Below are 25,293 nucleotides of genomic sequence, written 5' to 3'. Positions count from 1 at the left end.
GGTGGTTGCCAGGAGAACGGTAGTTGTCTGACTGCATACCAAGACATTTTGGACAATTCCATGCTCCCAACTTTGTGGGAACAGTTTGGAGCTGGTCCCTTCCTCTTTAGACATGACTGTGCACCAGTGCACAAAGCAAGCTCCATACAGACATGGATAGCAGAGTCTAGTGTGGATGACCTTGACTGGCCTGCAGAGTCCTGACCTCAACCAGATAGAACACCTTTGGGATGAAATATAGCAGAGACTGAGAGCCAGGCCTTCTCGTCCAACATCAGTATGTAACCTCACAAATGCGCATCTGGAAGAATGGTCAGAAATTTCCATAAACACACTAAACCTTGTGGACAGCCTTGCTAGAAGAGTTGAAGCTGGTCTAGCTGCAAAGGGTGGACCGACCTCACATTGAACCCCAATGGATTAGGAATGGGATGTCACTATGGGATGGCATGGTAATATAGGGTATTTGGAACCATGTAGCTCAGGGGTGTCCAGCTCCGGTCCTCGAGAGCCGGTGTCCTGCAACCTTTAGATGTGTCCCTGGTCTGACACGCCTGAGTCAAATAATCAGTGAATTAGCAGGACTCTGAAGAACCTGACTGCATACTGAGGAGCTAATTGTGCTATTTGATTCAGGTGTGTGGGGCCAGGAAACCTCTAAAAGTTTCAGGACACCGGCTCTCGAGGACCGGAGCTGGACACCCCTGATGTAGCTATATAGGGGACATAGCAAACACGTGGGAGAAGGAGTTCTGGATAAAATAAAACCACATTTTTTTTTATTTTATTTTTTTGGCATATTTGCACCACTGTTTGTACACATCACCCTCAATACATCATTGTTATGACAAACCAAGTTTTTTTTTTAAAAAAAGCTAGAGGTTCATCTTCCAGTAAAACAACTATAATGGAATGGCTTAGATTAAACCTTGTTTATGCATTGGACTGGCCCAGTCAAAGTGGAGGCCTTAAGGAAAAGGGCAGCTGACATCTCCACAGAGTGCAGACCACACACATTTCCCCTCAGGTTGGTGCTACAGAGCGCTGTTTGCAACAATCAGCCGCCCCAGTGATAGTTTCTTTCCCCGGGCTGTCTCTCTAATGAACACAATAGACACCTTACAACTTGATTAGTCAGCTCCACTGCTATCAAAGAAAATGAGGATACCATAGTTTCACAACTACCCATTTTTCTTTTCTCTACATAAAAAAACAACACAAATAATAAAAAAAAAAAACAGTTGATGTAATCAAAGGAAAGTTCCCTGATTAGGCATACAGTTATGGTCAAATAAGGCTGATTCTGATTCTTATGAACGATATCTGTTGGTCTACCGTATACAATCTCAACAAAAGTCAGTGAAGTTTGAATTGTGGCAAAACAAGGCGTCGTAGCATGGTTTCCTACTCCGGTTGGTTTGGAATCGTTAGCTCAGAGACAACTTCCTGCTAATAGGCCACTTATCGTATAGTAGAATTGGACTCTTGTATTGCGGCTGAATAGTAATGACTAAATAATCCAGTTGTATTTGTATTCAATTACAGAGAATTTGACTGAATGGAAGAAATCTCAACCGACTAGGGTTGTAGGTCAATGGAAATGCAAAACCTACGGTAGTTTCTTCTTTGTGATGTAAATGTCTTAAGTTTATATAATTGGATATATCTTCTATATTGAGAAGGTAGCAGCTTCGTTCGCACTTGGTCTCATTATCATGGCTTCATGCTGGGATGGAGGCAGACACAACGTCAGGTCTAAGTGACATTTTGGCTCTCAGCTGGCAGCCCCACTTCAGTGAAAGTCGACTTCTGTGTTTGCCGTAGCAAGACTCAATACAGTCAGTCGCAGAGTCATTTTATCCACCCTTCAGATCGTCTGTTGGGTAAATTAGCAGCCGTCTTGACATATTTCATTAATCGTTGCTCTCTGGCTGGCTCAGAGCAACACTAGAACTGAACGACATTTGTTGCACTGTTAGGTGCTGCAGTTAACCATCCCAGAACTTCAAGAGAATCGCCTCCTTGAACACATACACACACTAAAAATAACTAAGTACAGTGGTGTTGGGAAGGAATATAATAGAAACAGAAGCAGAACTTGTAAACAAAACTAAGGGCCAATTATTCAGCACATCTTTGCATAGCATAGCAGGGACAAGCAGGAGTCCCCCGTGTGTTTGATTGCTCCACTTTGTAGGCTTTCTGTATCAAAATTGGATTTATTCCTGGGGCTGAAAACCCGAGATAATGGCCGTTTCTCGAGGGCTTTTCCTCAGCGGCTGAGCGGAGGGGTCTTTAACCGACAGACGAGTCAGGAAGGGGAGAACTTGATGCAGATGCCCTGCAAAAAGTATGTAGAAGTATATATAGTTGATGTCTTTCACATTTTTGCAATGTTACAGCCACAAACCTGAACGCATTTTATTTGGAAGGAAGCAGAAGGAGAAGTGATGCAGGGCTTTCTAAATACTTAACAGACCTTGACACTAAACAGGTCCAGACTATTACACTACCATCACCATGATGTCCTTCTTTTCAAATGCTTGTGTTTTGTTAGTCCACAGAACGTCAATAACTGCGTTTTCCCAAAGTTTGTTTTTTTTCCCCTCTCTTGCTCATTTTTGCCTTCAAGCCAACTTTTTTAGCTGACAGGTGCTGTCGAGGCAATTTCTTGATTTTAGAGGTCTGGCAGTGATGAGGCCAAGGTGTGACCTGCTGAAATCATTTTCCTTTTAGGTCATTGCTTAACATGGGAGGCAAATGCAGTTTCACCCGTAGCTATTCTGTGCAGGCTATAGCTGCACAAAATGGATTGGAGTTTTGTTGATTTTGCAAGACGGAGTGTATTTTTCATTAGCTGCCTGCCCTTGATGAGCTTCAGGAGAAATGGATGAGCTGCAGCTTGTTTTTAGCCTCTTGATGAACTCACTATTATGTATGATGTGGCTGGCAAACATACAGTAGGGAACTGACACGTGCTATCAGACATAGCCTGCTTGATCTGTTCAGAGTAAAAACAGAGGAGACAAATCGGCATGTGGAAGGAAGGAGGTATGCAGAAAGTGGGCCTGAATCTGCTCATTTTTCCTCCTCTTCCTGGATGTGAGGCCAGGCATTTGGAACAACAACAAGGACTGTGATGAGACCGAGGCGCGGGACGCAGTCCTCTGAAAAAACATCCATCGCTATGTGGCCCGATACCAAGCCTCCCACCTGAGGGCAAGAATCCCTCTGCCACTGCATTCATGCTAGATCTGAAGCACCCACAAGCTCATGGTGAAAAAAAAGACGCTCTCTGTCTCCGACACCCCGACTGGCATTCAGGATGTTTGTCCTCGGGAGATTTGACAAGGAGAGATAAGGGCTACAGACACTGAAGCCATGATCGTGAACTGTGAGCTTTACTTCATGAGGCGAGTCTAAATGGTTAGAAACAGGTTGATTCTGAGCAAAGCATGAACCACAAATAAACATTGGTGGTGTGCTTTCTGGGTGTGTAGCGTGATCCATGGGCTGTGTCAAAACTGCTGCACTTATTCAAGCCATAGCAGCTTCACAGATCATAGTGAAAACGCAGGCCTGCCATGACACACACACCTTGGAATAGATAAATTATACTAAAAGCAGCATTAATCTTTTTGCTGAATTTACTTTTCACACCTTTCTCTTTCTATCCCTGAAGTTTTATTTGGAATGAATAGTACACCCCCCCCCCCCCCCCCCCCCCCCCATTAATCTAACTAAGCTAGCTTGATGTCTGAGGTAACAACCAAACCTCCCCCAAGGAAAGTTTATTTATAAAGCACTTTTCAGTAACAAGACAATTTACAGTGCTGTGCACAATTAATAGGTAACATGTATCGTTGAATATTAATTTTATTAGTATTTATAATGTCTCTGTCAATCCTAAATCTCAATAAACCTCCCACCTGAACCTTTAAAACGGTAAAAGTGGGTTTGGCCTTTCTTAGAATATCTCTGAGCTGAATTATGGGACAGCTATGAGTGAGCAGAAACATTATGCAACTACAAAAGAATTGTGGTAATTCATACAGAAAAGAAATGAAAATGAATAATTTATTGTTTCTTGATGATCAACTTTTTGTGAAGAGGCAACCACAGCCTCACAGACACTTCAGGGAGGTGGCCTGTTTTTTTTTTTTGTTTTTTTTACCATAAATCTGCCTTTTGATAAAGGGCCACAAGTTCCCAACAGGGTTTAGGTCAGGTGAGGAAGGCAGGCATGTCAATATTCTTTCACCTTTCTTTATATCATTGACTAGCAATGCAGTGGAGTGCTTTCATATTTTGATGTATTGTCCAGCATGAAAATCAGTCCTTCAAAGATGCAGACTTTCTCTTAGGGATAACGGGTCTGCTAAAATCTTTCCGGTTGGAAGGTGATTTTAAGTCTATTTTCAGGGTGAAAAGGTCCAGGTACTTAATTTCTAATAATACCATCCTGTACCAGACCTCCACCTCCACATTGCTGTCATCTGAGTTGAAGAGGAGCTTTTTGCCCGTCACTAACCCCACATCGGGGCAATCCATCTGGTCCCTCAGCAGTCTCATCAGTCCATTAAACCTTCAGATTTTTCTTAGAGCCGTCTTGATGCTCCAGCCTATGTGTCTTTTTCAGCGGCTGTCGAGTTTCAGCCTTCTGTACAGCGATCATGTCTCTGAGCACTAAATTCACAGTTCCGGAATATGGCTGCACTGAAGCAGAGTGGGTTCCTGGTAGGTAATTGGCTTTTTTTTTTCTCTTCTCCTCAACACTTTTCTCGCAAATGTGGTTCAAATGTGGATGACAATTTGAAAATGTGATAATAGAAGAATTAAACATTTTATTGCAGAGGGCTGCATGCTTCTGGAAGACACTTTAACGTTTTTGACTTTTCAAGCAGTGTTTAATTTCTTTTTCATCCCATTTGGCAACAGGAATAGAAGTGTCTTGATAATTATGCACACCTTGAACATAGAGTGTTGATCTCCTCGGGTCACATCTTCCCTCATTACACAAACGCACATCGCCTGACAGTCCAAGAAGCCTTAAAAATTATACAGCTTGGCATAAAAATAAGGATATGGTAAAAACGCTCACCTGCCAAATAATTGTGTGCACAGCATAAAAAAACAGTCCAAACTAATCTGAGCCAGGCAGACAGACATTAAGTAAAAACAAACATCAGAAGAAGTGCTTTCCTTTAGAAATTCCTGTCACGCGCGACTCATTTCAGAAAGCCCTTCAATGGGAGCGGCAACGTGTCTGACTATTTAGGCAATTATCCAATCAGACAATCACACGGACGCAGCGCAAAGCACAAAATCCCCCCACGACTGTTCAGACAGAACAATCAATGTTAGCATCAGTGTGGCAAATCAAGATAACTCGCAGTTTAAAATCTACAGAATGTTTTAATATCTACGCGGCTCTCGACCGGCCGCGAAGAAGACGCAAAGTTTGTAATTGAAGAGCGATTTGGAATGGATGGGAGGCCCTTAAGCTGTCAAAACGGGTGTCGGCTGGACAGAACTATTAAAAACAAGAGATCGGAAAACGGCCAAAAAAGTCGCTGCGGATCAGTGCATCAATAGCCAGTCAATGCTGTCATGATTTTTCTTCCCCTCAATCCCCTCATTTTTTTTTTTATTTTTTTTTGCTGGATTCAAATGACTACCACCTCAGCTAAGGAACCTGCTTCACAATTTATCTTTACTGATCACTGTTATGTACATGTAATATGTTGTTTTTACATTTTTAAAAGAAAGCCAAAATTTGTAGGTCAGTGTTTACAAAGAAAAAAAAACCCAAAAACAGCTTTGTCAGAGCTTTTTCAGCTCAATTTGACCAATCATGTTTCACATCTTTTGAAATGTATTACGGTGGGAGGGGTGTTTATCACCGCGTTGCGTAACCCTTTGTCAAAGCAAGAACATGCAGGTAAGTGTGACAGCTCTGCCCTGCATGCGGAGCCATCTGCCTGTAGCGTTTCTACTAGCCTGGTCTTTCACACTGCGGCCGTCTTCCTCCAGCTTTAGCACGCTGTGTGCAACTCATTGTGGCACCGAGCCGCAGTGGTGCTATAATCTAGTTTCAAACTTAAAGAACACTCTCCTGATTTTGAGTTAATGATGTCATGTTGAATGCAGGGTGGAACTAATTTGGGAATCAAAAGAAAGTGGTTTAAATCTACATCTCAAGCGAACTGAATACATTTTTGTTTTACTGACGTGTTGGCCAAGCACGAGCGAGGCACTGGCAGGCGGCACGGCTCCGTGTCTGCGGTATGACGGCACGCCAGCGCCAGTTCATGTCATGAGTGTAATGCTCAGAGAGGTTTCCCCCACCCAGGAACACATGAGGGGTCTAAACACGTTCAAACGGCCATTTCAACATGACGAATGTCCCAGAGTAGAACGGCAGTAGGATGGATGCGCAAAGGACTCAGCGATTCATTTCAGACCTCTTTCTGAATGAACGGCAGCACAAACAACGGGTCGTCCTCATATTCAGACCCCTACAGCATCTGAAACCTTCTGCTGATTAAAGAAAACAACATTATATTGTTGAATATTGTGATTTAACCACATTTTCCTAGCTATCCTCTTTGTTTTCTGTAATAATTATGACAATGCCATCCTTTCTGATGGACTATATTATGGGTCATTAAAATCTAAATCAGGTCTGGGCACATAAGACGGTGACAGTCCAATATGCTGGACAAATATCTTACTGGAAAGCAGGGGTTGAATGCCTGAGCCCAGAAAGTCCACTAAATATTGCAACCAAGCAGCATTTTACAAACGCATGTCACGCAGAATAAAACCTGCGATGGGAGATTTTGTGCAGCTCTAGTTTGTACTGTAAACAAAATACGCCCGTATTATTCATAGGGCAGCATGAACTCAGACTGGCCTAACCTAAAATTCAGCGACGGATCCGACCCGCCCAAGTTACATAAATAAGTTTTTGAGAAGGACAGCCTGCCCAGAGCATCGATACGCGCCAAGTGCTGTATAATGACCTGAAAAATAATTTAATATATCTCAAATTATGCTAATACTTGGGTGAAAACTTACACTGTGCTGTTTTAAATAAAAACATATTGGCAAAACCATTTTAAAAAACCTTTTTACAGCACAAAAATGCATAACACAGTTTTGGCTTTGGATGATTAAGTTAATTGCTGTCATTGAGGTATAGATACAAATGTGCATTTTCCTTTTCTTAATGTATAACAGCTTATTTAAATGTGGGCAAACTCCATCAGAAACTTCGTGCTCAGGAGGGCTATTTTCGGAACAAGTCTGCCTTTGCATCTTGTTTCCGAATTAGAAGATCAGGTAAACTCAGGCTTGCAAACATTTATCAACCACTAACAGCTTTGTGTTGAAAGACGTAACAATTGTCTAGACAGCAATTAGTAGATACTAATACAATATTTGAAACGGCACTCAGACAGAAACATCCATTTAAAGATAACGTAAAAGATTAACATAAAGGTTTGGGATGAGCAGTTGTCTGGTTTGAAAACTGGTCAGCACAAGACGCATTTTAGACTGACGATACATAATGTAAGTAATAATCATGAATGGACAACTTGGAAGCTAATCATAAAGAAACTTAACAGAAAACTTTCAGGGCCTATGTTTAAACATGAAATTGTGCTATAACAGATTCAATATTTTGAATAATCTGCATCTTATCAAATTGCATCAGTCTATCTGTTATCAGGATTCACAGGAGTGCGTAAAAGGTTAATGGAAAGGGGCGTGCCTGCCTTTTGCAATTTTTTCTAAAATTATAAGCATAGAACATCAGTGAAGATACGTGGCAGCGACCTACAGAAGTATTCACCCCACAGCAACTTTTCTGTATTTTGTTACGTTCAGACCAAACATGAATTTAATGTGACAAACCAAAGACAAAGTTTGGCTGCAAAGTAGAAGGAAACTGATATTTATAAGTAATAACCTAAAAAGGTTTGGCACGCATCAATCATTTGCCACTGTGAGCCTTTAAGTTGCAGAATGAATGAATGAATGAATTAATACAATGACAGCTCTGAGACTTTTGGGTAATTTTTTTTACCAGCTTTGCACATTTGGAGACACATTGTAATTAGCAAAATAACTCTAGCTCAGCGGAGATTGTCAGTGAAGGATTTTCTTTCATGGTTGTCCCCCATTTATCTCATTTCATACCAAATCTGGGCAGCTTTCCTGTATGTGCTAAAGAGAAGCATCCCCACAGCATGATACTGCCACCACTTTGTTTCCTCATTTGGATGGTGTGTTTTTTTTTTATCCTCTTTTTCATCAGGTAATGTGTTATTTGTTACTCAGTGTTTTGCATGTAGGCTGGATTCTGACATGAACACCTTCTTCCACCTATTTTGCTGAGCCCTCTGAATAGTTTGGGGACAACTAAACACTAGATTTCCTACAGCTTTGCTTTTGCCGCTCTAGCATAAAAAGGTCTGACAACAGATGTTCCCATCTGAGCTGTGGAAGGAGCCGCTATTTCACAATTGCGCATTACTCTGTGTGATTCTACCGCATAAAAAATCCCGATCCCTGTAACGTGACAGAATCTAAAAGTTCAAGAGCATGAATACTTTCGCAAATCGTTGTATAATGTGTGTATTTTTTTTCCCCCACACACTCTTCACTTTCAAAGTTGTTCAAACTGTGAGGAAAATTTCTTGTGGACATCTTGACTCACATATGGGCTGCATCAGCTATGCAAGTGCTTCTGTACCATCTTGGTTACTCACTATCCCCTCCCCTTGGACTCGGATCGCTACAGACCCAGCTGCTAACACACACACACACACACACGCACACACACACACACACACACACACACACACACACACACACACACACACACACACACACACACACACACACACACACACACACACACACACACACACACACACACACACACACACACAGTGATTGTCCTGCCAGATGGTCGAATCCAGATGACGTGCTCTCCTGAACTCAGGGCCACGCTGAGGCGCAATCCCTTCCAACGTGGCGCACAAACATACATTCTCAGCATGCACACGGAGAGGGCACACGGCCGCGTGCAAAAGTTAGTGAACGTGCCTGTACAAAAAAAACTGATACATATGGAGGATCGGCAGCACAGCTGTCCCATTTTTCAGTTCATTCATTCGTCTCTGAGACAAGACAGAAAGAAAACCGAAAGGCAAGTGATCACAGGGGGAGACAGCAAGATGAGAGAGGGGACAAAAAAAAAAAAAAAAAACAAGGATCTGAACAATGGTCTCAAACCAAAGAACACTGCTTCCAGTGATGGATGCTTCCCTTTAACAATCAGAGCTTTTGAAGGGGGAGGGAGATGCTTCATGTTGGCAGTGCCAGGGCCAGTACCGGCTCGAGTCAGTCTCCGCCACGGAGACAAATAACTGAGCCACTGCACTTCTATGTACATGATTAAACTCATACATCTCCCCAATACTGGGCTGTACGTCGGCACCGGCGTTTCATTTCATTCATAAAATGCGTGTGAAATAGAGATGCACCGATAAATCGGCTGGTGGTTTGAATTGGCCAACTTAATGGAAGACTAGCCCTGTAATCAGTGCACGGCACTTTGAAATCCAATCTAATTTCCAATCAGTGAACACACCATACATGAGTGCTAACATCTTGCACTGAACGCATCGCTCTTAGCTCTCAAAGTTGTTACAAAGGGCGGGGGATCCAAACCTTTTCAGCTACTTCACGCATTGGTGGTGGTGTTTAATGATGAAGTCGTATCACATTGCAAAAAAGGTCTGAGAATCCTCTAGAAAGGAAACAGGCTGCGACTTAACAGGAAGATGGACATATTGCAGCATGCTTGGTCTGTTTTTCACTGTAAGTCCGATTCTGTCATGGAACATACTGGATGAGGAAGTTTCACGGTAAGGTTGCATTTAGTGTGATTTGCATACAGACACTGATGTTTACAGCAAGTAATGCTACAGCACGTACCACAATGGAAATGCAAAAGGAAATAGCGATGCTAACTAACTAGGGGTAAAAATGCTTACTGATGCCAATTAAGTTCACAGTCAGGCAGAGGTTTCCTGTTCAAGTGCTTTGTCTTAACTCTTTAAAAATTGTCAGATTTAATGTGCTGTAAAAGAGGGTAGTGTTAAACTCAGCCGGATGACCAAATAATACAGGACTTCGTGTCCAAAGCAGATTAGCTAATGTCTTTTTTTCCCACAAATGGTCTATACAATAAATTAAGTTACCTACATTATAAAAAAAAAAGTCTTAAGCATATTTATTGCTCTTATCTTCAGGTCACATAGTTCCAATCTAGTTAAAATGGCTTAAAGTAGCCTCTAATGTGTCTACTACATAATTTGTGCTTTGGCAGGGGTCAGTTCTGTTAACTTTATCTAACTAAATCGATCGTTATAGTGGAATCCAATCCAGCGGTGATGCTCTTAGGCACAAATTAGGCACTTTGTGTACAGAACAAAAACAGGAGTGGTTTTACTCTTTGTAAGGATCTACAAGTGTGTCAACATCGTCTTTTGCAAAACTCTGTCTCGCAGTAAACTTATGTCGCTGTCCTCAAACAACAATATAGAGGCACAAATTGATCATTTATAAATCATTAAATTGTGTTTATTCATTTATCTTTTGACACCATGTGTTTAATTTTTTTTGTGAGAATAACTAATAAAAAAAAAAAACTGTGCTGAAAAACTACGAGTAACCCTGATTAACTTCTGGTGTAATAACCTCGGGTTGTATAATATTTGTTGCATATTTCCAAAACATCTGCACACAAAACAAGGACAATTGATCACAGTTATAAATATGCACATAATATTCCTAAAAAAAACTACTGATACTGTTAGAACACCTGTAATGCTGACAGCACTAATCCAGCAAATTGCCAATATAAGATAAAACTCTTTGTTCCTGAAATACAAGGGCTGTTCATTTTAACTGCAGAGCTTTGTTCTGTTGTGCAAAGTGTCGATCCTAATACACATTTGTCCGATAATCTGGAGGATTTTACTGCAATTACAGAAGACCAAAGCCGACTGAAGAAAGAACAAAACAATATCAGATCAATTTTAGACTTTTTTGACCACAGAAAACACATTGTCAGAGTAAAAAAAAAAACCACAATGGTTCACAATGACTGCCACAGAAAACAAAGGTGGCTGTACAGGCCCCCGGTCTGCTGCACGTCAGAGAAAGAAAACCCGTCTCACAAAAAAAAAAAAAAAATTCTCCTTCCACTCCACATGCTCAAAAGTTCACTGGGTGAAATTAAATTTCAAAAGAACAGGACCTCAATCTTGTCTCATTATCGCTTGATCTTTTTTCACAGACTTCTCTACAGTGTAAGTAATGAGCAAACAGAGAAGTGGATAAGCATAGGAGCTCCGCCACGCTCCCCGTCGGCCACCGTGAGGAGAAGCCCTCAGACTAAAATAACCAAATCAATGCGATCTGCGGCAGCTTGTTCAAGCCTTAATATTTCAAGAGTAGCCAGTGGCTCCCAAATGCAATTACAGGGGAAGCACATCGAGCATAAAATAAGTGATTATGGGCTCAGGCCAGTTTCCACTCGTTTCACTGATAGAAGCTGAAGTTTGTCTGGGATGAACTCAGCTGATGTTCAGAGGGGCACGCTCTTATTAAGTTATGTCTGTAACTGCATCAGCAGCTGGCTGCCCTTCATCAGCTGCTCTGAGGCCGCTGAGTGAAGAAGAGAACTACCTTCGCTGTCTGTGCCTGACTAAAAGTACACTCATGGTATGAAGAAGAATAAACCTACTTTAGGAGTGACAGCTTTACATATTACATACGCACCTAGGAGGTTTGGGGAAAATTTTAAATGTAAAATTATTCAGTCTCAGGCTCACAAACTAATCCCCAGAGAAAAAGTTTGCACCTGTTCCGTCTCCAAATCGACTTAAAATACAAGAAATCCATTTCCACATTGTCAAGTCATGTTTACTTCGTGAAAATGACAATTTTATGCTTTTAGCTTCAAGTCTTCACCGCTAAAATCCATTTAAAAGGGACTTGTTTTCTTCTGTAGAAGACTTCTCCTGAACTGGCAGCGGTGTGTCGCAGCATCCTTTCCTCCTGATTTTGAAAACATCACAAAGATGCACTTTTTGAATAATGCTTGCCTAATCTTTAGTTTAGCATGGTTCAAAGAAAAATACAGACTCAGGCTGACACTCAATATTTTTTACTTTGATCAGTTTGTTTGAGAGGACAGCTTTAAATAGAGAGCAGATAAAATGGAGGCAATCCAGTAACGGGTGTAAAGCCTGTAGGGTTGGAGAAAAACACTGTTTGAAGCAATGAAACAGTTTTAGAAATAGGATTCGGGCCTCGGAGACGAGGCAACGCAATCTCTTAAATATCCACCTGCTTAGTAAACATGTTTTTTTAGACATGTGTGTTTTTTTTTGCATTAGAGCAGAAGGCCTTTGTTGATTTTTTTTATTCGCGCGGGTGTAAAAAAAGACTAAAGGGCTAAAGGAAGGGCAAAAAACAATTATGTTGCGCGTATCCGGAAAAGCTACAAGATTTAAAAAAGAATCTCAAAAGAGTGACAGGAAAAAAACAATTTTCTAACATATTTGGTCATAAACACAAGCTTCAATGTATTTTATGGGGTTAGACAGACCAACACAATGTGCAGGTACATTGACATTTTTTTTAATATCATGACCATGTTCAAGAGTCTTTGTCACTCATTTAAAGAAGGTAACAGTCCTAAATAATATAGCATCATTACATACAGTTAAATATTTTAAGCCTTTTTTTGTTGTAATTTTGATAATTATGGATTTAAGGTAACTGCTGGACTGATGTTCTGAGGTCATTGACATCCTCCAGAAGGAGGGTAAGCCATAAAAGGCCATTGCTATAATGCTGGTTGTTCACACAGTGCTGCATTCATAGAAAGTTGAGTGGAAGGAAACAGTGTGGAAAAGGTGCACCAGCAACCAGGAAAATTGTCGTTTTACTGGGTTGTCAAGCAAATTCCATTCAAGAAATTTCACCAGGAGTAGTGGACAGAGGCTGCAGTCAAGAGCCACAATGAGCAAATGCATCCTTCCCTGAACCACAGGCAAATTCAGAAACATCTTGCCCGGCCTAAAGAAAAAATAATTGGATTGTTGCTCTGTGGTCTAAAGTCCTCTTTTCAGATGAAAGTAAATTTCATTTCATTAAGAAAACAAATTCCCTGAGTATGGACAAAAATGGATAGGAACATAATCCACGTTAATTTATGACCAGTGTGAAGTTTCCAGTCGGTGAGGATTTAGGGTTTCATGTCACCTGCTGGTCTTGGTCCACTGGGTTTTCGGAAGTCCACAGTCAATGCAGCCATTTAGCAGAACATTTTAGAGCACTTGATTTTTCCTTCTGCTGACAAGCTTTACGGAGATGCTGGTTTCATTTTCCAGCAGGAGTTAACGCCTCCCCACACTGCCAAAGGCAACAAAAGCTGGTTCAATGACCACTGGGTTGCTGTGCTGGATTGGCCTGACCTGAACCCCTGACAGAATCGATGGAGAATCGTCAAGAGGAAGATTAGACAATTCAGACCCAGCAATGCAGATGACCTGAAGGCCGTAATCTAAGATACCTGGGCTTTCATTACGCCTCAGCAGAGTTCAATCTATCGACAAAAATGGTACGTATGGTACACTGCTGAACTATCAAGATATGGCTTGAAAGGGTGGGAAAGAAGAGCATCAATCAGAGCAGCAGCCAAGAGGCCCATGGCAACAAGTGCTGAACCAGCAAAACTAATCATTTTGCTGATTCAGCACGCACAAGCTCATATATTGCATTGGAAATGTAGCTGTAAGGTGAGACGTGTACATGTTCTGGGAGTATAATGAAAGAAATGCTATACTCAGTATTTCTAAAAGTTGAAAACGACCAGGTAAAAACATATTGCAGAAGCCTTGGGAGCAGAAGGAACTTTTAAACATTGCAAGACCTTTTACCAGTTCATCTACTACCTTTAGGCCAAATCTAGAATCAAACGCCTTTCTAGATGTCTCCAAAGTCTTCTGACACTCCTCTTGCTCAGGGTGCACGATTTAGTTTAAAGACAGAAAAATGGAAACATCTATTTCAATAGTGGTCAAGGTAGAAAAGGAATAATGCATCCGCTGGCCACAGTAAGACGTGCCGTAGTATTGGTGGTATTGTGAAAACTATAACTAGGTATCACTTGCTTCCACTCTGTTAGTGTTGTTGCGTTGCATAAGAGACGGTCATAATGAGTCGACTCACTATGCTATGATGAACATTAACAGGCAAAACCCTATGCCTGCACATAGTGAACATTATTCTCCACAGTATGCCCAGAAAATGTGATCTAAATGCAAAATGATGCTCGTGGCAATGAAACGCTCCGCGAGACAACCAAACCCAAGCCTGTCCCACTGTTTTCTCCTCATCCCAGGTTTTTATCTACATCTGTAATCAGTTTTCCCCCCACTGCAGTCAGGGCTGATAAAGCGGACCGCGGCGGGACGAAAAAGGCAGACGTCTGGGTTTGTGGAGCTGGGCCTGCCGCGGCCTGCGACAGGTAATGGATTCATAATAGGCTTTTAACAGTCCCCCAGCAGAAGGAGGTGTTTGCCCTTCACTGAAAGAGCAGAGCAAACAGGAATGGCGCTGTGGAGACATCCTGAGATGCTGGATGTCTTGAGATGAGTCACAATTCCTGCTGACAACAGTTAATGCAAAGACGCTCCAATAAAGGCAGCCATCCTGGAAGTCATAAAGAATGCACACAGTGCCAGATTGGTGGCAATGGTTCCCCATACACCAATTCATCCTAAATAAACATAATTAATTATTAATGGAATAACCAAGAAGTAGAAGCAAACTAAAGAATCACAATCAGCCTGATTTTCCAACTTTGTGCACACAAACAAGGAATTGACTTTGCTTATACTTTGCTCTCAGTGTGTAGACATTTTTAATATAAAAACAGAAATTTGTTGGGAAATAAAAAAAAATAAATTTTAAGAGAAATATGTGTGAATACAGTATTGAAATCCAGTATATACACAGATTTTGTATCACATACAGGACGTAATACAAAATAGTCATTGTTATACAAAAGTAGCTGGAATAATAATAATAATTTGATGCTGATGTGGTAAAAAGATTGAGCATTTTCTTATTTGTAACACTGAAACCAAAATGTAGCTTTACAAGCTGTTTAGCATTCCTTATTTTAACAAAGGGGAAGACTGCACTTTGTTGTGAGAGTTCTCATAAAATTACACCCAAAAGGGGGTCTCCTGTCTCTGGCAATGTTATCTCAGGCATTGCAGGCTGAAAAGTTTAGAAACCCCCGCACTAAGGAATACAAATAGAGATTACTGATATTATCTAGTAATGCTAACTGAGCTAATGATGCTAATCAGTAAGAAAATTTGCAAAAAGACAGTTTAAAATAGGTACTCTAAATCATAACGTCATTGTCTTAATAAAACAAACCGAGTGCTTACTCACACAGCGAGACGTCACCTCTGCTCCTAATATAATTACCACTCAGAAATCCATCACAAACGTTTGATTGCTGCATTCATTGCAAAAAAAAAAAAAAGCAAATTATTCTTCATATTTTTTCCCCAGCTTTAATTTATGCAAAAAAAATGATTTTGCATCTTGAACTAATTCATCTTTGCGGATAAAGTTAAGCTTGGTAAATATCACTTTGAAGCTTGAAAAGCTGAACGTTTGCGTCATGCTTCGGTTTGCTCTCGTCTACCAATTTTAAAGATCCTAATGAAATTGTGTCCTGCTTCGCTCAGGTTCTTATCCTGAGCTGCCAGAAGCACACCTGTGGAAAAGAAAACTGATATAAAACAAGAAACCTGGTTGAAATACACATGACTGCTTCATCACGGTGGGTGCAAAGCAACCATGAGCCACTGTGCCAACATTATTTCACACCTTTACTGAACATTATAACTAAGGACTCTTTTAAATTATCACTCGTGTCTGCAAGAGACTCTTTTGAGTCTGTTCCGCAGTGATCAAACCCAGCTTGGTGGTAATTACTGCAGGGGGAGGGTGGGGCAGAGCGGATCAATCAGACGGAATCACTGCATTGTACAAGTTTACTGCTAATAATGAGTGAGCACAACAGGAGAAAGTGGCGACTCCTTGTTACTTTGCATAGAGGCATGTTCAGAATCTATCAAAGCTGCGGTGATTTGACACACAAAGTTCAGGCAAATACACAATCTAATTAGGCTGATTAATAGCTGTTGCATAATGGCCATTAATCCAGAGCTCCGTTGGAAAAGCAATTAATGACATTCTCACTGTAAATAATCTGTGATGTTGCCTTTGCTGCATAATTGCTGAACGTCATCTCAGCGGCATACTGTGAGATTGTGAAAAATGAGTACACAATCTTTAGTTTTGTCGTATCGGGACATAATGAAAGCTTTCTTGGTGGGTTTTTTAAATTGTGGAAACATACAATCGGACAAACAGCAAGACGTAGGATATGATGCGATAATTCAACAATAGCTGCAACATTCGAAACTTTCAGTCCGTGTTGATGAATTCTGACCACCTCTTCTTTGTAATGTTGCTCTATTTCACTGCTCTGTATTTCATTGGATGAGTGGACATTTTTGCATCTGAAGCCATCTTCAATTAACACCATAGAACTGAGGTGTGCAATGAATGTGACTGGGTGGTGGCAGGATCGTCGTTCTTTTCTCTTTTTTTTTAACCATACAGTTGAAGATTTGCTGCCTTCTCTTAAACAGGGAGCCATATGAAAACTTTTGAAGAGTAGTTTACAGGTTTTTTTTTTTTTAAATCACCACTGCCTCGTTTCTGGGTGGATCATGCATGTTGAATCTGTGCACACATTGGTTCTCTCAGGGCAGTCCATCTTCCTCCAGATCCCCTCAGATGGAACGGCGACCTATCTAAGGTGAAGCCTGCTCCTCACCCACTGCCCGCTGGAACCAGCCCCACAATCACTCTGCAAAAACTAAAGGGATGGATAGGTGGAAAAACAGATGGAGGTTACGGCCCAATACGTGACTGTCCTGCTGCTGTAAAATCTACCACTGTCCTTACCAATTGGTCAGCAGTGACAGTGCTGATATTCATTTTCTTTTCATTGAATGAAGTCACCCTAAAGCTCTTTCCAAGAAGCCACCCACTCTTTTTTTATTCTACCGTCTTTACCATTTCACTGAGAGCAGCTCCTCAACTTCTAAAAATGTCTCTCAGCATTGCGCAATTTGAGTTTAAACTCACTGGAATCCCTGGAGTCACAAGTTGTCTCACATGTGCTTTATTTTCTAACAATCTTTCTCACATAGCATCGATTCCTTCATTTCTGCTGCTCTTTTTCGTAGCACTGGGTAATCACCTGTCAGCACAGCAACTTGCCAAACCTCGCTCCTAACAGGTCAGCAGTTAATTAAGTGCATTTGATTAACACTTGACTTTGTGTCACAGTGTAGAAAATCATGACACTACTCAGCTGAGGTGGGGCGTGGATGGGAGCGGGATCCTTCAGTGCCCAGTCTCTTGACCTCTGAAGGTAATTAAGGTCTCGAGGGCCTTCTTTCTTTTTTCTTACAAAGAGTTGACATTAGCGTGATTTTGGTAAGACGTCAAAGAAAATGCAAAGATATTGTGATTCTATAGATTCTATTTGGTTCCTAGCCCAAATTGCATGTGAACAAAAAAAAGAAAGAAAATAAGAAAAATGTAATTTCCTTCACCCTGGGTGGTGTTTGAAAATAGTAGCTTCACTCAAACTCTATCATCAGAGTTGACAAGTTCCAACAGGAAGTCTCCAAGTCACTCCAGTTATCATCTACAGTGAGGGGGAAAAAAAACAAAAAAACGGCCAGGTAATTTTGCTTTGGACTTTTCTGTCAATTACATAATAAGATAAATTTTAATTAGCTTCTAATTAAAAAAAGATAAATCAGGTTATAAGAAATGTGTAAAATATTATCAAGTTGTGCAATTTATCCAAAAAGTTCATGTTTATTAAAAAAATTGCCTCCAAAATCCATCAACTTGGGGCCAAACTGCAGACATCTTCTATCTGCCTCATCAAACTCTGCCCTCATCTGCTGAGCTGCAGTATTACAAAGGCCCTTTTTAACCTCTGTCACTTGCCATAAAACATGTAATCTTTCTGTGACTCCAACAGAAAACCCGTTTAGAGTGAAAAAGGCCTGAAAACATTGTGGTTTACCGGAGCCTACCCTCAGAGATTTTTCTCATTACAAGGAATGCCAGGCCTCCAAAAAGCATTTAGTTTCATTTATCACTGGGATAAAGTAACTCATCAGTAGTCTGACCACTCCCTGCAAACTATTGTCACAATGCTGGATTAGCAGCCTCTGAGTCACAGCGGGGAAACAGACGTTGTCACCACTGTCAGAGGAAAAAAAAACAGAAAAAAAAAAACAGATGGTGAAAGAAGATACATAAAAAAAAAATAACATAAAAACGCTGTGTCAGGGTGGATTCACAGCGGAAAGTTCAGCTTTCTCTATTTTCTTGACAGCACTACTATTTATTTTATAGACCTCTCCACTGCGTCTTTTTGGAAAACCCTTTGGAAACACTGGAACATAAGGCTGCGCGATATCTGGAATTAATCTGATTCTAATACCATGAGTGACAAATGCGATGGTGATCGCAATAACAGGCAACCTATTTTATCTTCTCTTTCTTGAACGTTTTAAGCAATGTCCCAGCCACTCTTCTCGAACTGTGCTCCCTTAGCCAACTAAAACTGTTTAAAATTAGGCCTCAGGTGTGGGCATTAAAGGGTAGTTAGAGCCCATCCAAATCTGGCAAATATATTACCGGTATGGAGAACATGAATGGATTGAAATTTAATGTGATGTTTAAAAATGAAGAGAAACCAGAGAGAAGTAAGAGGTAAGTGGTTCATTGAGGCTGCAGGTGAGCGAGAGAAAGTGAGACTTCAGCAGTTAAAAGGTTAGTTCTGATTTCCTGAAGTGGGGCTCTTAGAGCGCCTTAACGGTAAGCGTTCCCCTTACCTGTAGTAGGAAGATGTCATATGACTGTTAACTTGATGAAAAATAAATAAATCCATTAAAGACAGGATGGTCCTGTGCTTTTCAAGTCATGTTTGACTGGGTCAACAGCTTCTACCACTCCGTGGAATCATTGACCTTTCGGCACAGGCAAAAGGTCAACCTCTCTATTTCAATGACTAGATGGCTGGAAATGAGACGGAGCCGACTGGATCTGTTGCTCCAGACCAATGTGTGCTCCTGGCACAGGGGCTATGGTTTCTGTCGTCAGTGATCTAGTTTGGCACGACACCTGCTGTCTGCCGACATCAGCGTCCGTGTGTGTCACTCACTGAAACACGCATTCAGTCACAGCATCCACACGACAGATAATAAAGTCGGGAATTACAGCGTTGTTTTCAAATAAAGTTGCTAAATAACCTGCTTAGACATTGTGACTGTGGCCGAAAGAAGCTGCAGCCATTGCTGGCAGCAGGGTGTAGAAGGCTGATGCTAATGAACCAATAGGCAGCAGGTGTCCCCTTAAGACCGCCCCTCCTCATTTGCATAAGGAGGCAGAAATGCATACAGAAAAGTAAAAATGGGAGGCAGAAATAAATAGCGTTGATAAAATAAATAGGGTAAATGCATACAAAGTATAAAACAGACAAAATAATTAAAACATACACATAAATGAACATATTTAAAAATATAATAAATCTATAAAGTTGAGCATCATAACAGAAAATAACTAAATAAGGTCATTATAACAAAGATGGAACAATGCAAACCTAATTAAAAGAGATATATACATTTATGTCGCATTGTATAATTTAATTACTGCTTACATTTATTTATTTGCTGCATTTCTGTGCATTTAATTGTATGCTTATATATGTATTGCACAATTTATTTTATTTCTGAATGTAAATATGTCAGAGTTGGTCCTCCATGTAGGAAAAAGTATTATCAAAAATATTTTCACAGAACCTCACAAATCCTAAACAACTATTCAACATTTCACAGCAAAGTTTTCATGTTGACAACCTTTAGACAAAAGGGAAGGATTGACATAAGGGAGTCCACAGTTTAAGTGATGCTGATTATTTGTACAAGAGACAAGAACATTTTAAAATGCTAACTTCATTATAATTTAGTCTTTGTTTTAAATTAAAAAAAAAACAACAACTGCTTTTTCATATAAGCAGAATGACTTCCTTCTTCTTCCAACATAACAAATGAATAACTGCTCATGGCAGGAATGGTAGAAGAAAGTAGATTTAGCCAAATTAGTAACAGCATGTCAAAGCCATACTTCAAACATTAGATAGGAAATCAAACACAAAGTTGAAATTAGTTAATAGTTAATTTAATAGTTAAAAGAAGAAAGAGAAAAAATTAGAACCTGTTGCAAGTTTATTGGTATTTATGTTCAGTATGGATTAATACAAAGATCGGTTTTCCGGTCAGTATACTGAACATGTATTGGGTTAAGAGGCAAATTGTTTATCTGCATGTGAATTCTAACTGATGGCGTGTTCTAACATCTTACCAAAAACTTCATCTGGTGATTCAGGCTCTGCTGCTACCGTTGTTGTTGCTGCTGCTGCTGCTTTGGGTTCAGGTGACGGAGCCTTTAATAGGAACAAAAAAACAGATTGGAGAGGTGAGGCGCTGAGATGCCATGGCAACAGGGCAAAGACAGAAACCAACAGACAGGGAGAGAGAGAGGGGGGGAGGGGGCAGAGGGATACATACAGTAGAGCTACACCAATCTGGGCTTTAAAAGCTCATTAGCTCGCAATTATGCCACCATCCGTTCATTTAACACTCAGGAGGCTGCACATTATTTCTAATCAAATGCAACTTGTGATCTGCAGATTTTGATTGCAACAGCAGTTTTATTACAATTTCACATAGGCCTTATACTGAATAGTCAGGGATTGCTGCTGCCTGGCCTTTTCATCTTTAACGCCATTTCATTTTTGCACCGTTTCAAAGCATTAAAAGCAGCAATATTGCTTCGCTTTATGATACCTGTACCAACATTATATACTGAGACAAAGAGAGTGAAGCAATTACAAGCTAAATTCATGTATGATACTCAGAGTCTTTTTGGGATTTAATGAATCATGAAGCAGATGTTTCTATCTGCTGGGATTGGGAAGTTACCAAGTAACCAAAAATGCAGAGTATTGAATGTTTTTTTTTTTAAGTAACAAATACAACACCTACTACATTTATTGAGACCCTTACTTGTGTAAAAGGACTCCCAAGGAATTAATCCTTTAATGCATAATTTAATACTCAGGAAGGTCAGAATTTTCTAATAGATGGGTTTTGAAGATCAATCCTCCTAAATGTCTGTGGCATCAAGAGGAACTTGGGTCATTGTCCAACCTTGTCTATCACATTCCAGTGATCTTGAACTTCTTAATCATTGTTCTGACAGTAGACAGCCATTGGTCCAGTATGAGATACTCACACTATGATAAGATTGAGCAGCACAGTATCACGGCATTCCCATTAATAACAATAATAAAGAATATATAGCAAAATCTAAGTGCTTTTATTTAGAACATAGAAGCATCAGATTATTGATTATCATTGGTTTAATATTGATATTGATAGCATATTGACTTAAGCCAAAATATACAAGATACCCCTGCAGAATTAAGTTGTATTTTTATGCTATAATTGTGCAGAACATACTTTGTCGCAATCGTGCTCTTTATAAACTAGCAAGCCTGCAGTCTGCTGCTTAACAGGCATGCTGCCTTCAGCTTGCTAACTGTTGTATTAAAACGCCATTAACTAAATAGGTGAAAGAAGCTGCTACTTTGGCTTCAATGCCATATCTGTCCCTATTTTTAGCCAGTGAAAATATATTCCACGACTAAATTTTGCTTTGTAAGCGGGAGAAAACCACGGCTGCCTTTTTTTCAGCCAGCTGGAAGGTAGCTTGCGGTAACATGTGGGGGAAGGAAAGTCTTCTTCTACGCTTTTGAGAGGCAGAGAAAACTCTGGTTATAGATTTAGCCTGGCCAGCCAGACTGATTTACACCGTATACATGGCGTATTCGTCTGGTAAGGAGCTAGTAGAGCCCGATTTCAAAGGCAGGACTAACAGAGTCAGCATCTACAGGTTAGGACCAATCAGATAGCTACAGGTGTGATGCAAAAAACCTCTAAGTGACGTGCTCAGTATTTTTATTGGTAGTCCACAAAACATGTCAAGTCATAGAGAAAAACTCTCCAGCAAACAATTTGTTGCCGTTTCTGTCTAAAACAATCAGATGATACATCAGGGCATATTTTCTACCAAAGGGAAACAGGAAATTGTGGACTACTTATAGCTAACGGAGCAATTCATTCTGTTCTGTTTTATTTTCCCCATATTTTGATCATGTAAGGCACATTACATTGTCTTTGTACTGAAATGTGCTATACAAATAAATTTGCGTTGCCTTGCCTAAAAATAATATGGGGTCTATTTCCAAACAGCAGAAATGGCCTCTCCCACATTTTTTGCTACTTTCATGGATGAAGAGGCAGAGGAGGTTTAGTGCTATGCTATACTTTCCTCTGAACTATAGAAACCTGTGTTTATGTCAGTCTTTTCTCTAACATCTAATTAAAACCATTTTAAACCATAGACAAGAAATGACAGCAGTTAAAAACCTCGGTATGTTGCTACAGCCGTTCAAAGCACACACCTAGAGGCAACACTGGGAAAACACTGAAAAGTCGCAAGAACAATCATGCTGTCAGTGTTGGGGATTGGTAAACATTACTAATGGCAGTTGTTTGTTGTTATGACAGTATGAAAAATTCTTATCATGATAATTTTTTCCTTATCACAACACTAAAAATCATCATAAGTGCACACCCCTGCTGGAAATGCAGACCCTTTGACTAAGCAATATTAGTGAGTGATCACCTTGTTCCATATCACGGCTAATACGTAGTTACACAGTTAATCCCAGAAATCTCTTGATCCCTGCATAAAATCTAACTTGCTTTAAATGCTCTGTAATATCATCTGTTGAAAATTACAACAGTACATAAAGCGTAACTGCTTCAACGACGCAGCGGTTTGTCTCTCTGCTGTGAGAACAGATTCCCGCAGGTAATGTAGTGGAAAAGAAGTTAATTATGTCAAACAACAAAACAAAGGAAAACCAAAACTCAAACAAAAAAAAATAAAATAAATAATATTAATAAAAAAAAAAACTCCCGCTGACACAAACTGTTTCACTTTTCCTCTGTGTGGTGGCAGTTTTGACCGCATCGTGACAGCAAACAGGAAGCATGTGCTCTCTGGTTCAGGAATAGCCTGACATCTCTGTCTGAACTCGGTGTTAGATAAAGGAAAAAAAAAAACACATTGATTCAGCTTTTAGAGCTTGCTGGCCTTAAAGCATGTAGTCACAATTTAACCAGCCGACAAGGTCAATCAGAGCACCCACAGAATTAGTGGAGGGAAGAGAATGACCCAAAAACAATAAGTAACTTGGCACTGAAATAAAAAAACACTCCGTGTCCAGATTAGTTATCTGACTTGTATGTCTTTAAAGCAATTTAAGCGTGTGAATTTTTCTCCCACTAAGTTTCATGAATGCTCTTCCCGATCCCCCCTGCAGAGTTACAAAAGACAAAGTGAGATTGACGTCATCATTTACAGCTCCGGTTTCCACTCCTGAGCGGTCTCGCCGAAACTGCGACTCAGCGCAGGCATACAAGAGCTGCAGGGACGCTGTTCAGCATTGAACAGGTGCAGAGCGCTGCACGGCTGTGACGCAGTCTCGTCATCTGAGGGGAGACGGGGGTCTGATGAGCGAGTGATTACTAATGCAGATCTGATTTAAAAGAATTCAGATTTAATTACTGGCCCGTGCTAATAAATATCAAAAGAATTACACTTGAAAGAAGTCTGTAGAAGAGATTTAGAAAGTCTGAGATAGAGGGCCTTGACTCATACTAATCTTTTAGAAAAGATAAGTTTCCCCGCCTAACTTTGCTCTCTTTGTGGATTCCAAAGGGAGCAAGATTAGGTTAATGTCTCCCACCGACACTCAGCAAGTTTAGGCTAAGCAGACGGATGATACTTTTTTAACTTTAATTCAGTCTACACAACCCCATGTGGGGCTTGTTCAAAGGCATTTATCTGTATTAGACTTATACAAAGAGATAAATCATAAAACTCCCACTTAAACCAAAGCCTTTTTTAACACAAATTAAAGTATTCATTTTCATCCTCATTTCAAAAGTACAGTTTTTCTTCCCTTCTGTTCACAGAACCAACAGCGGCTGAAGCATGAAATTCACTAGACTGTATTTAGGATATGAAATAATCATAAACATGACACCTGCTATGGCTCAGGCGACATGTGGTCGATTCTGATACTTCTAATGCCAAGCTGACAAAGCGTGACATGAAAGTGTAAAATAGACATGAGGTTAAACCAGTGAAATCAGTTAAAGTCAACTAATTATATATATATATATATATATATATATATATATATATATATATATATATATATATATATATATATATATATATATAAGGGCTAATGCCAATGCAATAACGCTCTTCAGTGTGGAAGTTGTTACTGCGGGAAGACTCTATTAGCTATTTTTAGTAACAGTGAGTAAGAAAACTATAGTTTCTATAGTAAGAGATCAGGGGTTACTTCAAGCAGCTACTTTTACACCCATTGACACTCTGACAGTGGCAAGCTACATTGTATCCACAGACTGCCATTCCATCAGCACGATCGGGCCCTCTGACCACTGGCAGCAGGCAAAGTTAGTTTAGTGTCTTATCCAAGGACACGACGACTGAAATGGAGGGAGTGGGGATTCATACCAGGAAACCAGGATGAACTCCTTGCTCCTGTGCCACTGTCACCCCACAATTTGGCTTTCACAGCAAGCTGAGCATGGCACAACAGAGTGACTCTGTTTTAGTGTTTGACTTGCTGAAATAAGTCTTTGCAAAATCTCACGGTGAAGGCAAATGGTCTACTAACTGGAAAACAGACAGAGACAGATGTTTTAGGTAGTAATGCTTCTCAGGTCAGTATCAGATGCTAAAGGCAGTTTAAGTAGCAACTCGGTAACCATTTTTTTTTTAAATAATGGGGAAATCCTGATAAACTGCAGAGCTGTGTAACACAGACTGCTTTCCTCAGACACACCATCT

At 40.3% G+C, this 25,293-nt stretch overlaps 1 protein-coding gene across 1 annotated transcript in view; it reads right to left on the bottom strand.

Moving 5' to 3' along the window:
- LOC105933410 (myelin basic protein) overlaps positions 1–25,293 on the bottom strand; it is an 84,310-nt gene that overhangs the window by 7,269 nt on the left and 51,748 nt on the right. The window contains exon 3 of the mRNA XM_012872919.3: positions 20,638–20,719. Coding sequence (XP_012728373.2) covers positions 20,638–20,719 — 82 coding nt within the window. The remainder of the gene's footprint in view (positions 1–20,637; positions 20,720–25,293) is intronic.

The sequence above is a fragment of the Fundulus heteroclitus genome, chromosome 3 (assembly GCF_011125445.2).
Source record: "Fundulus heteroclitus isolate FHET01 chromosome 3, MU-UCD_Fhet_4.1, whole genome shotgun sequence".
NCBI classification, from domain to species: Eukaryota; Metazoa; Chordata; class Actinopteri; order Cyprinodontiformes; family Fundulidae; genus Fundulus; species Fundulus heteroclitus.
This window is presented reverse-complemented; position numbering and strand designations above follow the sequence as displayed.